At 39.8% G+C, this 14,357-nt stretch overlaps 1 protein-coding gene across 4 annotated transcripts; it reads right to left on the bottom strand.

The window, feature by feature from the left end:
* Positions 1-882: 882 nt before the first annotated feature.
* On the bottom strand, positions 883-10,348 carry unc45b (unc-45 myosin chaperone B). Of its 4 annotated transcripts, none has more exons than XM_020101111.2 (20): positions 10,206-10,348; positions 9,305-9,466; positions 9,184-9,220; positions 8,915-9,090; positions 8,236-8,325; positions 7,961-8,128; positions 7,666-7,831; positions 7,397-7,567; positions 6,890-7,061; positions 6,497-6,797; positions 6,201-6,295; positions 5,204-5,345; positions 4,984-5,124; positions 4,749-4,876; positions 4,193-4,259; positions 3,903-4,016; positions 3,556-3,671; positions 3,362-3,479; positions 3,095-3,250; positions 883-1,284 (listed from the first exon to the last, which is right to left on the bottom strand). In XM_020101111.2, the coding sequence occupies exons 2-20, from the start codon at positions 9,464-9,466 to the stop codon at positions 1,012-1,014; spliced, it is 2,793 nt and encodes a 930-aa protein (XP_019956670.2). In that variant the 5' UTR covers positions 10,206-10,348; the 3' UTR covers positions 883-1,011. The 4 variants fall into 4 exon arrangements, with proteins under 4 accessions (XP_019956670.2, XP_019956669.2, XP_069379967.1 ...); XM_020101110.2 differs by lacking the exon at positions 10,206-10,348 and adding an exon at positions 9,910-10,010; XM_069523865.1 differs by lacking the exons at positions 883-1,284; positions 10,206-10,348 and adding exons at positions 1,357-1,395; positions 9,910-10,010.
* Positions 10,349-14,357: the final 4,009 nt, after the last annotated feature.

Raw genomic sequence — 14,357 nt, 5'->3', positions numbered from 1 at the left:
GCAGGTGTTTTAAAATTAGAGCACTCCAACGTTTCTGTTGACCAAATCCATTGTTTTGTTTAAAAAGGGTTTTTTAGTGTGAAATGTTTGCAGGAGCATTACCCTAATATTCGATCACATTGTTTCTTAATTTAGAACTTGTTATTAAATTTTGCAAGATAATTTGTACAGAAAGCAAACCTCACTCATCTTTTCATAGAAAATGCTGTTGCTGAGGATTATACTGTCACTTCTGGTAACATCCAGAGGCTGGCAGGATGTAGAGTATGAGTCAGAGTACCAGTCAGAAGATATCCAGCAGTATATGGTAACTCATTTTATTTTGTCTGTAGTCTGTAGTCTAATGATGCATACTCTACTTACTATCTGAGCACAGGGGCAACAGCTATCAATAATTTACATTATTTATCAATCAGCTGATTATTGTAATTTTTGTATATATTATTTTGATTTAGTTTTCTAAGTTTAGTTGTTTAAGTTTGTTTGTGCAGTATGCAGTATACTGTTAGCTATCTGTTTTGTGTAAAAATGACTGACATGTTTATTATTGTTTATTGATTAAATAATTACCTACTATTTGTACCTACTAAGAACTGGAATCCTGCAGTTTGTGTTAAATCATAGTGGGACAGTTACTTAAAACTGAATATGGTACGGCACAGCCCCACCAAGAATATTTTTCACCAGCCGCCACTGATAGATAGGTATAGGTAGATAGGTAGGTGTAGGTAGATATAGGTTGGTAGGTATAGGAAGGTGCATAAATATAGGGAGGTGCTTGTCTGCTTATGTGTTCCACATTGAAACTGAAATATTTAGGTTAAGTTCAATTTTTTGCTTTTGTCATCCAGGCACACATTCCAAACAGAGAGAGACGCTTGATGGTTGGAGGCAGGTTGTTGAATCTTTTAATATTCTTGATGTGGAAAAAGCATTTTGAAAAATGTCTCTATATAACAGAGGGAACAAAGAAAAAGGTCCATTGCTACTTTTCTGGTTGTTCCCAACATTTTAAGAAGGGCTAGTGAAGGGTTTGATGAGGCTGAGATCCATAGCTTTGACCAGGCATGTGCGCGCCACGTCGATGGGCTCCTGCCTCTTGGGATTATCTTCCGCTTTGCCAATCACTGTGAGGATTTCCAGGAGCTCGCTCTCGATCAGCTTCTTAGCCAGCTCGGTGTTGTCGGAGTTGAGCAGGTTATAGACAATAACAAGGCCGCGGTGCTGGATGTTAGGATTGGTATGGAGACATAACCTCTGCAGGATCTCAAGCCACTGGGTTGTCTGTTGGGAGAGATCAGTCATTAACACGGTGAAGTGTGTGAATGATGAAAATAAAGGAAAACAAGTTTCATGCATGTGTAAGCGTAGTCAATAGATTGAAATCTGGGTTGTGAATCAGTTTTCTTTCCTTTTTTTCATTTTAGAAGAGATCTCCACTTGTACACACAAATGTCTCTGATGACGCTAAACTAATGTCATCTCTATTATTTCAACTGGACAAGATTATATAAGCCTCCATTACAAACTGGGACTGTCTGAGATGCTATGCCATAGCATTTCGAGAGTTACATTAATGTGCATGCCATTGTTTTTGGAGGCTGATCAATGGGCAATACTTGTGCGTCCACTTCTCTGTTATTAAGTGACAAGTTCACATTTTTTATAGATGTAAGCTGCTTACAGACATGCACTGAACTCTGCAAATTCCCCTGAGATTCCCCTGAGCAGCTGAATGTGAAAAGTGTCTGAGCCAGTTGCTCCAGACAATCTCTGTTGTTTTTCCTGACAGTTCCCCATTAAAGATGGGATAACAGCAGGATAATGCCCGTAGAATTCATCGCAAGCAATTGTTAGTTTATAATTTTATTTTGTTCTACTATTTTAAGTTTCAGTTTGTTTACAGGAAAGTGTCGTGAAATCCATTTTCTTTGTACACTAAGCAAAAAAGGGTTTATGATAACTATCAAAGCCCTGTTAAAACAAATGAATGGTTTCTGAACGTGAAACACTGCAGTGCTTTTATTTTGTAACGTGTTCAGGAAGTGTTGTGAATATGTTTGTGACGCAGACAGATAGACGTACTGGTTCACTGCAGAACAAACAGAGAAAATGATCTTTCACCTGAATTTTAATGTTTATCTGATGAATTTATGTTAAAGCACTCCAGCGTTTCTGTTGACCAAATCCATTCTTTTGTTTAAATTCATTTGTGCAGTATGCAGTACTGTTAGCTATCTGTTTTTGTGTGAAAATGGCTGCTATTGATGCCAATGGGCTGCTTTGATGCCGTTTCTAACATGTGACAGATGCAAAACTGAAAACATCAACAAATCTGGGGAATGTCTTTGTTATGTCTTGCCTCCTGCATGATCTACCCAGACACCACCCATCACAAAAACACTCCTGAGATGTTCCTGTTGCCGTCTGACCCAGAGAATCTCCTGCTGCGTTCTTCATGTGTGAAAGGCAAAATCTGGAGAAAGCCCAGACCCAAATGTACAAACATTTTCCGGAGTTCATGTCTGAAAACAGCTATACTAAATCTAGTGTTAAATCACAACAGTAAGTTAACTTAATCACATAGGTCTGTGTTAAAACCATCTTCTGATATTTGTCTATTTTGTTAAATAAAAATGCGTGAAATTTTCACTGGCACAAGGTGTTCTGTGGTTCATATGGTGGGGTGCATTTTATGTCTTTCCACATAGCATAGATAATGCAGCACTGCATGATGCCCCAAAAATAACAACCAAGAGGGTGAAGTGTCCTAGTTTTTTGCGATGACATCACATTCACAGTCAAATTCAAGCAGCACCTTTACTCTCTTGGGAAGATTCACATGGAACCAGACACACGGTAATGGCAGAAGTGAGTTAAATTAGGTAATCTTGTACTACAAAGAGTGTGTGGTCCAGGTTATCTGCTTTGGTCATGTGCCAGATGTAAGTTATCAGTTCATGAGGTGAAGGAAAGTAACCACAGGATTTTCTGAGAGTGAAAATGGTTGAATTATTACATATTACAATTACCGAGGTCTAGACCTTGGTGACCTCATAGCTGGCTTTGGGCATACAAACACTGTTGTACTTACCACCTGAGTCAGTTTGGTGCAGAGCTTCTTCTGAGCAGAAGTGATCATTGCCAGAGCTCCGGCTGCAGCTATCTGAAGACGCTCATCATCCTCACCACACAGCAGCACCAGCAGCTTCAGCTTATCATTGCCGTCTTCCATGTAACGTTGCTGAACCTAAAACATAGTTTAAACTTTGGTTAGGCTGCACCTGCTAAAACCCAAACAGCAGTTTGCATATGTTTGACTGCGCACCATCAGCTGTGATGGTAACTTGTCAGTTCTCACCTCTTTGCATGTCACAAGGTTGCACATGCATTCAGTGGCAGCCTGTCGGATCTGGTCGTGCTCCTCGAACATGTAGTTCTCGATCTCCGGCAGAGCTTTCTCTTTCACAATCTTTACTCTAGAAAACAGGATGACGATGTGAAGGAAGAACCGAAAGCTGCACTGAAGACACTTATTGAGGAAAGAGTCGTCACCTCAGTTTTTCACTGTATCCAGCCAAGTTGGTGAGGCCCTTCAGAGCTTCAAAGTTCTGCAGGCCATCTCTTTCTGTGTTAAGGAGGCTCACCAAAGGCCGCACCACCTCATACACCTGTCAACAAAGCAACAGCTGAAGATTAATTGTAATAATAACAATAATATAAACCACCAACAGATCACATCAAATGGAAACACTGACAAAGTTCTGCATCTTCCAGCATATGGAGAGACAGAGAAAAAGAGGCCAAGTGAAGTGTGGAGGGGGGTTCGGAGGAAACTGGGTGACTCAGAAAAGTTCCATTCCCCTGTCTCATCATTAAATAAACAAAGCAATGTGTCTTACCCTCTCCCCGGGGAAGGCGATTTCTGGGTTGGAAATAGCTGCAATCTTGGCGAGGGCGTGACATGCCTTCACCTTTCCGGCAGCTGTCCCGTCCAGAGCAAGTGGTATTAAAGTCTGAGGGCAGAGCAAAGGTTAGATGACAGTGGCTAAACATCAGCGTGGATACTGTGAAAGAACCAGTTTTTCTGGGTAGTAGCAGGGTTTTTTCTGGGTATTCAGCTGTCTAATACAGTGGAAGGATTTTGTGTCAGTTGTAGACTCATGCTAACATTGATTTCCAAATCACTCACCTTTCCACCACCTTGGGCTACAATGATACCACGATCTTTGGGATCCTCTGACAATGCCAAGAAAACCCTTTAGATAAGAAATAGAAAAATAGGTTTAGCATTCATATATTTCTCAGCAGTGAAAGAGACAGGATACTTTAATTTATTTATTAAACCAGATACTTTAATTTGTTGCATATATGTTTTTTATTTGTCTTGTTTTAACTCTTTTCTCATCTGTAAATTTGTTTTATTTCTGTATCTGTGCTGTTATGCTGTGTGATCTTCAAATAGCTTTTAACTGTTTATTGTTTGCCTTCAATTTTTCATTCTTAACTTGTAAAGCACCTATATGAATTATATGAATAAAGTTTATGTATTTGTTATTTTTTTTATTTCATTCCCCTATTCTATCTAATGAAATATTTATGTGAAAATGTGATGAAAAAGCATAATGAACAGGTGCTGAACTATCGTGATATGACTCGTTGCAGGTTGTGATGATGCTTTTGGGGTTTCCAGCGAGTTCCACAAAAGAATGCCTTGTCATCACTTTGATATGGGAAGCTTCCCTCACCTTGCTAACATTTCCTTGGTCTGTTCTGTCAGGATGGCGTTATCAGCTTTGACCATTACAGCTAGAGCAGACGTGACACCAGCTTTCAGCAGCCTTTTCACTCTCTTCTCAATAAAGTCCTTCTTGTCCTGAGAAACGAGGGTATGCAAAGTGTGTTTATGCACGTGAATGTGTGATGTTACCTCCTCTGCCCCTTTCTACTGTCTGAGAGAGTTTTCTGTGCATCCTCTTTTACCTTCGGGTGTTGCTCCGGCACATGTTGCTTGGAAAACTTGGCTAGCTGGATCAGCTCTGGGAGGATTTCTTTCTTCTCATAGCAGTTTGTGCAGTTGACCAGCGTGCAAGCTACTGCGTATAAGATAGTCTTATCCTTCGACTAGAAAATAAAGAGAAAGGTTATTTCTGATATCTAATCAGATATACTGTAGGTTTCCTTCTGACTATAATTTCTATACCTTGGCCAGTTCAAACATGGCTTTCATGGCAGGCTCGTCCTCAACAAAGTCATCTTTCACATCAGCATCATTAGTCAGATAAGCGAGACCCTCGATAGCCCACTTCCTTGTTTTGGTATCAATCTGGGGATTGCAGAGCCACCTGAAGGAACAAAGGAAATGTTTAACACCAAGTTTGTATCCTAATGATGTCAAGTAGCAGCTTGGCCAATCAGTGTACTTTAGTCTCAATCGATTTCATGTTCTGAGACAAAAATCATATCATTAAAAATGTTTAAAATAAGGTTTTGAAAAAGAAAATAGAGACATTTTTATCTCCTTTTACTTGATTTGGGTTTTTTTTCTTGCTGCAAACCTTAAACAAGTTTGTCTTCAGGGTTTTTAGACAATAAGGGTTTCTGGCTTCAGTTTTCAGCCAAATTTAGAGGAAAAAAAACATTTTTTTTACATTTTGGAAAGAATGGGACCCATACATTGAGGCTTGAGTCCATTGCAGTGGCCACACGTATGACTCTGACTTGCAGCCTTTTACTGTACATCTTCTTTCTCTCCCTTAAGTCTGTGCTGTCAATAACAACATAAATTGCCAAAAGATATTTTGTAGTTTGTGTTAAAATAGACCCATTTGTGTTAAAATAGACCCTTTAACAATAATTACTACATGTTTAGGCTTGTCCAAACACTAATTTAAAACCCTCAAATGTCCCACACAGGCGCATACACAGCCCCCCACACTACAATAGACTACAAACAGCCCTCTTATAACTGAACTGTCCAAATTTTAGCTGATGTTGTTAATGTTGAGAGGGTATGATTAGAAGAGGGTTTCTAATCAATTTTCTGATTTTGGTTACAGAATAGGAAATTAAATGGCACAAAGTTATGCACATTGACTGCAGGGTACAGGGACACACTGCTATATATTTAGGAATAAATCCACTGCAACATTTTGTATTTAAATTGTACACTCGCTAATTGTCTCTGTGTGCGTACTCACTTCCTGCACTGCTTGGCCAGCTTCTCTGTGGAGCCCTCAGCAAACTGCCTTAAACTGTAATCATCTCCTCCAGCTGAACCCAGTTTACAGAGACCCTGCAGGGGACATGGTGATGAGCATACACACAATTATATACACAATATATACACAAGTTATGCACTCTCATCAAACTTTCTTACAACCCAAGAAAGGTCAGTATGCTATCATTCATACTGTGGTAAAAATAAAAAATAAGTATTTTAACCTGTCTTAGATTAGCAACATTAGATGTTCTGTTATTTTCTTGGCACACTCACCACCAGCGAACGTATTTTAATCTTCTCATTCTTAGTCTTCTTGTAAATATCCTTGAGCAGTGTCACACCATTGGTAATAATGAAGGAGGCGCGGCTCATCTTTGAGGAAGCATGGATCAGTGCCTCCACAGCAACCATCTGGTCCACCTCCCGCTCTGAGCCGCACAGTGCCACCATCATCTCCATGATGCCCTGTCGTCCAACTAGTGCATTACCAACGTCAAAGGGACCCTGCAGAAGCCCAGAGATGGTGTTGATAGCATGAATGGTCTTGTCCATGTTGTTGGGGTCAATTTTGGATCTGTGGAACAGAGACATTATGATAAGTTATGTCTCGGCTGCAATTAAATTTTTTTTTAATATTTTTTTTTTATCAGTGTTTTATGGACGTACTTGATGTAGTCATCACAGATGTCTCTGAAGTTGTCTCTCTCTGGATCACATTTGAGGTCGTCATAGAGCTTGTTTAGCAGCACGCTGGCAATCAGCTGTGTGTTGTCTGTCAAGGGCAGCTGGTCTGGCAGTTCAGGAACCTGACCACACACCTTGAGGATCTTCTTCAGACCTGGAGAACAAACACATAAATGCATTCACGGATATCTTCTGAATACATCATGTCAGAGAGTTGAGGTTCCGGCAAACTGCAGCAGGTCACAGGCCATCAGCTGAGTAGGCGGTCTTTCATATGTGGCCCAAGGCGGATTTAGGTTCACATGTCAAAAGAATGTGGCTACAAGCATCCCAGACCACCTCTGAATGTGGTGAGAGTGATCAGATCTCAGGATGCACTGAGGATGCATTTGGGTGCGTTCTGACTATTTTTGATCGACTCACTCAGAATGGTAGGTAAAACCAGGTCTAACAAGATTCTGAGCAATGGGATGCAGCCGTCTGGCTCACCGTGATCTATGGTGAAGAGGGCTCTAGTGTTGTCTTTCTCTTTCTTATCTTTGCGCGGCACATTCATGGTCAGGAGGTTCAGTGCCTGGTCTCGGCCATGGCCGGACACCTTCGCATTGGCAACCATCTCCAGCAATGAGAGGAGGATGGTTTTCAGGTCTTTAGATGTGTCTGCAGAGGGACAAGGTGATAGAAAAAGTGTGAGTAGTGCTGGGGAAAAAATACCAACAGCAGAGGTCACTCAGTTACAGACGAGGATAATGTCTCACCCAAAACCAAGGCCTCTTCTTTCCCATACTCCCTTGAGTCTCCACCAGTGAGGGAGTCATTGATGCACTGGAAGAGGTTGCAGGTTGCCAGTGCTATCTCCTCATTGTCAACAGCCATGATGCTGCACATCTTATCTACACCTACCATATGCACAATTGCCATGGCCTATCCAGGGGAGTGACAAAAAACATATAAATAGCATAATCCGTATGTCTGAGTGCGTCATATAGGCAGGAGTTACACTTTAAAATATTGACTCTATTTGGAAGATGCGATTTGTAAGACTATACTCACGCGAGCCTTGTGTCCTGTGCACATTCCTGACAAAGTGCGTACAGCAGCCAGGATCATCTCTGGTTTGCTTGTCTGTATCATATTGAGCAGCAGAGGGACTCCATTATTCTGGAAAATCCTCTCTGCTCCAGCGTCCTCTCTCGACAGCACAATCAGGTTGTTTGCAGCCTAGACATAAAAGGAGTTAGTCAAAGAGAGGAAGTTGTGCTGAAACCACAGCTGCATCTACAGGAAACAGACTAATGTCTTTTGAATCAGATTTAAATAACACCAACCTTTTCCCTCTTGTCCTTTTCCATCTCTTCATCGAGGAGAATGTCGAACATGTTCTGTACTCTCGAATCTGTAGAGAATGTTGTTTTCAGCTGTGGAGAAAAAATGTTTTGAATGTGAAGCTTCAATGATTTCCTGGGATCATTCCATGCCCATTTTCTTTGTGTCCAAACATTTCATACTTATCCCATGAAAAAAGCAGTCACAACTAAAATATTTAGTGCAGGTACCTCTCTCAAAGCCCAACCGTCCCCTTATGAAACCCCATTCAAATTCATTAGAATCAATGTTGTAAATATTGTTTTTTTGTTGATGTGTTCTGCTACAAAAGGCATCTATTGCACTTCTGTCCATCCTGGGAGAGGGATTTCTCACATGTGGCTTTTTTGGTAGTTCAACCAAGATATGTGGTAATACATACAAGGGTTTTTGTGTAATCTTGCATGCAAATAAACAAACAAACCTTAAACCAAAAAGACAGGGGTGGAAACATAAACTCTTTGGTAGGGGTAATGATGATATTCTTTTCAGCCAAATTTTGACTGTTAAATAAATCTGTCAGTGTTCATTTTGTATTATAAATCAGTGAATGCTGGATGTATTTATGTATAGTGATGTATGTAGTCATATACTGCCCTGTATGAACGTGTGTGTGGCTGTGATGTTCTGTCTCAGACTGACCTTGGCCTGGATGTCTGCCCCCAGTCTACGGAGAGTCTCCAAGAATGTTTTGTTCTTTGGTTCGAGGGTGGCACATCTCTGCACATCTTTGAAAGCCATGTCTAGTTTCCCCAGCTTCTCCAGAGCTTGACATCGCCGGAACAAGGCTTTAATGTCTGCTGCATCAACATCGATTGCTAAAAAAGGAGGGAGAATCACAATTAGCTTGTGGACCTTTAATTCAAATTAATATTAATTGGGTTTGTTTGAATTCATATTGATTACGCTACCTTTTGATGCATCAGATGCTGCATTGGCGTAGTTTTCCTTCAACAGCAAAAACAGAAAACATTAAAATCATACTCTATTCACCAGAGTAATTACAAGTCTGCCTTAACAAAAACTGCTTACCTTTTTTAGGTAGCATGCTGATCTGTTCCTGTATATGACAGCCAGCACCTTTTTGTCTTTGCAAAGCTTGATGGCTGCAGTGTAGCAGCCAATGGCTTTGTCAATGTCTCCAGCCTGGAAGTGTTTGTTTCCCTCATCTTTTAACTGGATTGGGTCTTCCATCTGGTGGAGAATTCAATCATCATGTATAAAATACAAAAATCTTTATAAATCCTAAAATGTCATGTCAATTGATCAACAGCATGTGCGACGAGACACACATGTTTCTTGTGTCTGACACCCTACCTCACTAGCCAAAGCACAATTTCACTATTTCATTGTCATGAGTCATGACAGACATATGGCATGTGTCAAGCGACATATTCAATTCAAACATTCCAATCACATTCAGAGGTTTCTGGATACATAATAAATATTTAAAACAATCGAAAGGTTATAAACAAACCTGCTAAACAGTTTCACACTTGCTCAATTTAACTGTAAAGATCAAGAGATTATAAGTATGGAAGCAGTTCAAAAGCAATACTTTAATTTTACATACACCCTTGAGGACAGCGATCATAGCCTGTTAATATAATAATATCATATGAATCTTTAAAACTTACCATTATTGCTCAAATGTGTCCTGTTGACCTGGCTCTCCTGTAGAAAATGGCCATGCACATGCTATCCCTAACTTTAAATGGCCTCCCCTGCAGGCCTTATTTGGGCATGGTCTCGTACCCCAAGTGGAGCCTTGAAACAAATGCTTCTTTCCTAATAGACAGACACCATGTCCTCTTGCTCCCCCTGATATGGCACAATCTACCCCCCACTGAGCTCTTATCTTAAGCACCCTATTCATACCTGATGGACACGAAAAAACAGGGACAAAAAGTTTTCTGTGGAGGCTGTGCTGTACCTTAAGGATTGTGTGCTGTGTGTCTCGCTGAATCCTCTTCTATGGATCTGTTCTTCAGGTTTTTTGTCCTGCGTAGACGACTTTACCTCCAGTCTCCAGTGTGTGGTTCAGACTTTTTCTGTCTGGTAAAAGTTTCCCCCCACCAACACCTCAATTTATATTTATACTGCATCTCAATGAGATGGGACAGAGTTGAAGTGGACCATCCATCCCACCCAGGGGTTCATTTCAATTATACAAAGGCCCCTTAAAAATTATTTGCACAGAAGGTCATCATAAACCATGATTACTTGTGTTGCAACAAATATAATTTCAGTGTTTTTTAAATAGAAAAGGCCTCGTGAATTAAACTGTTATTTCCCATTCAATGAATTCTGTGAGACTGACCCCCGTCAGAGGTGGTCTGCTCCTGATAAGATCTATTTCAGGCTCAGACAGCTGAGAACTCACCAGCAAATGCCTGATGCCAAAGTGGCGGTGAGGGGAGGAGGGATTTAAAGGGGGGACTGACAGCTGTGTGACCAGAGAAGAACCTGGTAGCTTCTGGAAAGAGAACAATCCCGAGTTCGACACACGAGTGACCTGATGAACTGGGTGTTAGTCTCCTTCCAAGTGCATGCTGGGAAAGGCTGCAGTCCCACTGTGAGTGTGAATAGGAAGAAGTATGAGGGAATATATAAGATGATTTATACATAGAATGCAGGAGATTATAATAGAACCAAGTGAAGACTGAAGTCAGGATGTCATCCCACTTCAACAGTCACTGTATATCATTAGGGGTGGGAATTGCAGTGTTACTCACGATACAATACAAAACGTAACACATGGCCCATGATCAAGCTAATACCATGATACATTGATTGTGCAATAAACTATTGACAACCATGTAATGAAACATCGTGATATCTGTACAACTGAAGAATACAAAATGGTAAAGTGCAGGAGTTATGATTCATTTACTGCAACATGGTATCACTTTCACAGATGCAAACTGAGATGAAACAATATACAAAAAGAGTCCATCCCCACTATGAGGAGCACTGAAAACTGGAGAGAGAGAGAAAACACAAAGTTAGTGACATGTAGTAAATTAAATGAGGGGTGAAGAGAGACAGAGAGAATTTCAGTGCATGATGGGAGTTCCACGAGCAGTCTAGGCCTATAAAGCAGCATAAGTAAGGGATGTTTCAGGGCTCACCTGATCCAGCTGTAACTATAAGCTGTATCAAAATGTGTTAAGTCTAATGTTAAGTGTAGACATGGTTGGGGCCATGGGGCTTGATTGTTAAGGGATTTAGGTGAGGAGCATGATTTTGAATCCTATTCTGAATTTTACAGGGAGCCAATGCAGAGAAGATAAGACAAGAGTAATATGATCTTCTCTTCTAGTCCCTGCTGCATTTTGAACCAGCTGTCAGCTTTTCATAGACTTATCGAGGAAATACTGTTGATAAAGAATTACAATGGTACAGTTGAGAGTTAACAAATGAGTTGGCTACTTTCGCAGCATTCTTCTGAGACAGGATGTTTCTAATTTCCCTGATATTGTGCACGAGGAGGAAGAAGGCTTTCCTAGAGACTTGGGGGCATCAAATGAAATGTCCTGGTCAAATTAAACTCCAAGCCTTCTCACAGTAGAGCCTGAGGCCAAACCATTGTTGTCCAAGGTGATTATCTGGCCAGACAATGAGGTGTTTAGGGCCAAGTACAATGACTTCAGTTGTGTCCAAATTTAGAAGTAAAAACTGGACCCATAACGTTTTTTAAGATTAAGGTGAAAGGGAACTATTGCTAGAAATTTAAAGTAGAATAATCCTCATGATGTTTTCACTAGTTGTTTCATCTAAATTGTATGAATTGTAGTTTTCTTTACCCCAGAAAAGGCCCTTTATATTTAAATAGTTAATATTTACTTTGAGGGAGGCAGCCATGTTTTTTACATTAGTCCAGACTGGACAAACTAAACACCTTTTGAGTTTTTATGACAATTAAAGGCTACCACAGGTTCTTTTTCATGTTTGGAAGGGGGGGTTAGGTGAGGGGTATTCAGCTGCAACATGCAATTTCAACACTAGATATCACAAAATTCTACACACTGTACCTTTAATGTCCTTGTGATTAGTTTTAACTATATATATATATATATATATATCAGACTATATGCACACTTGTTTTTGCACATAACTACTGTTATAACTGTCTACCTCAGTAAGTATGAGAGTATGTGTATGAAAAAAAAAACCCTGATGTGTTAATTGGCTGCCCGCATCTGTTGCAAAATATTAGTACCTGCGTACCGTGCTTTGAACAGATCGGGTCCAGTCTCCATCAAGGTCATGGTCAAACCTTACACCCCAGCCCTTCCACTTTCTTTGCATCTGCCAATCAGCTTACTACTCCCTCACTGCAAGCTAACCACTCAACAAAAGCATGACTGTTTGCTGTCCTGGCTCCTAAATGGACAGAGATCCCCATTGACATCAGGACAGCAGAAAGTCTACACATCTCTTCCGACTAAACCTTTTTGAAGAAGATGATGTCTAATAACCAATTTAATATATATATATATATATATATATATATATATACAGTATGGCACTTACATGTAGCACTTTGTAGTTTGGCTTTTTTGAAGCAATTTGTACTTCTTGTTGTTCTGGGTTTGTTCCTCATGGTTGATGCACTTATTATAAGTTGCTTTGGATAAAAGCATCAGCTAAATGAAATGTAATGTAATTGCAATGTGCATAAACAGGTTTGAACAATCTGAACAGTGACAAAAACTTCTGCTTAGAATATCGCAACAGTCTCATGACTCATTGTATTAATGATTTGTGACTCATTGTTGGACTTGATGTATTCACCGGCCGTCATGCATGCAGGGATTTCAAGAGTGTTAAATGTTGATAGTGCTGATTGTTATGTCCAGTTGGTCACAAGAAGTACAAGTCAAAAGACTCAGGATTTGTCCCAGTAAAAATGCAAATTTGTGTTTGAAGACTTGGTTTGCAGAGAATAATCACAGGGCTTTTTACAGACACCAACATAATACAAAACATTAATAGACATAAACTGCACCTACACTTAAACTTATATTGCACCTTAAGCAGCTCTGGATCTACAAAGTGGAAATTTGGACCAGGCCAGCGGGACACCTTGATTTTGAGCATGTTAAAAAAGTTCACAGCTTGTGGAATAAAGGACGTTTTTGATCTGTTCTTTTGTAAATGGAGGGGTCAATAATGCTCTGGGAACAGTTTACCCTGTTAATCTGTTAATGTATATATGTATATTCTTTATTTTATTTTATTTTATTTTATTCTATTTTATTTTATTCAATTTCTTACATATTGTTGTTATTTTATATTGTTGTTTTATGTACATAAGTAGTGCACCAATGACACCAAGGCAATTTCCTGTATGTGCAAACATACTTGGCAAATAAAAGAATTCTGATTCTGATTCTGATTCTGATTCTAAATTAAGAGGTAAGTCATATTATCACCCACAATGACCCTTGATCTATTTGTGACTCAGTCTTTCCACTAACAGTCCACCTTAGTCATGTAAATCCCAACAGTTTGGCTGGCTGTTGGTATTGTTTTTCTGGGCTTCACACACACATACTTACACACAAACACACTGTGGAAAAGAGGCAAAAAGTCCCTGCAGAAACATAAGCAGCAACAAGGAAACACCAGAGGCAGAATTTTAAAGAATACTTAAACAAGAAAATAAACAATCCAGACATCCCATTTTTGGTCGAGCACAATGTAACTGGCTCAGACAGCTCAGATCAAACAATTACAAATTTTAATTAAATTATTGAATAAAACTAACAATTTGATATGTCCTATAATTAGAATATATGAAATAAATGAATAGATGTAGTTTTCATGAGAGAAACATCCCATAAACCATGAAACATACTAGGCTCCCATCCCAACTTTTCAGAGCAATAATGTTGGGGGCTCACCAGCAGAATGCTGGTGAGGCTGTTTTCTGGGCTTTGGGACTCATTTTTGGATCTTTAGAGCTTTGGTGCCACCTGGTGTAAAACATCATACAACATACAGTTAGAGTGACAATTACACACTGATAAATAGGAAATATTGTACCATAAAATGGTGGATGAACCATTAGGATCCTTTA

The sequence above is a fragment of the Paralichthys olivaceus genome, chromosome 4, assembly GCF_024713975.1.
Source record: "Paralichthys olivaceus isolate ysfri-2021 chromosome 4, ASM2471397v2, whole genome shotgun sequence".
NCBI lineage: Eukaryota > Metazoa > Chordata > Actinopteri > Pleuronectiformes > Paralichthyidae > Paralichthys > Paralichthys olivaceus.
Note: the sequence above shows the minus strand (reverse complement) of the source record. Positions and strands in the feature narration are given on the sequence as shown.

What these genes read in the sequence shown, in the direction of transcription:
- unc45b (XM_020101110.2), bottom strand. An exon ending in CAGCATGCTACCTAAAAAAG is followed by an intron (nt 9,221 to 9,304) that starts GTAAGCAGTTTT and finishes TTGCTGTTGAAG; the next exon opens with GAAAACTACGCCAATGCAGC. An exon ending in ATCTGTGATGACTACATCAA is followed by an intron (nt 6,798 to 6,889) that starts GTACGTCCATAA and finishes TCTGTTCCACAG; the next exon opens with ATCCAAAATTGACCCCAACA.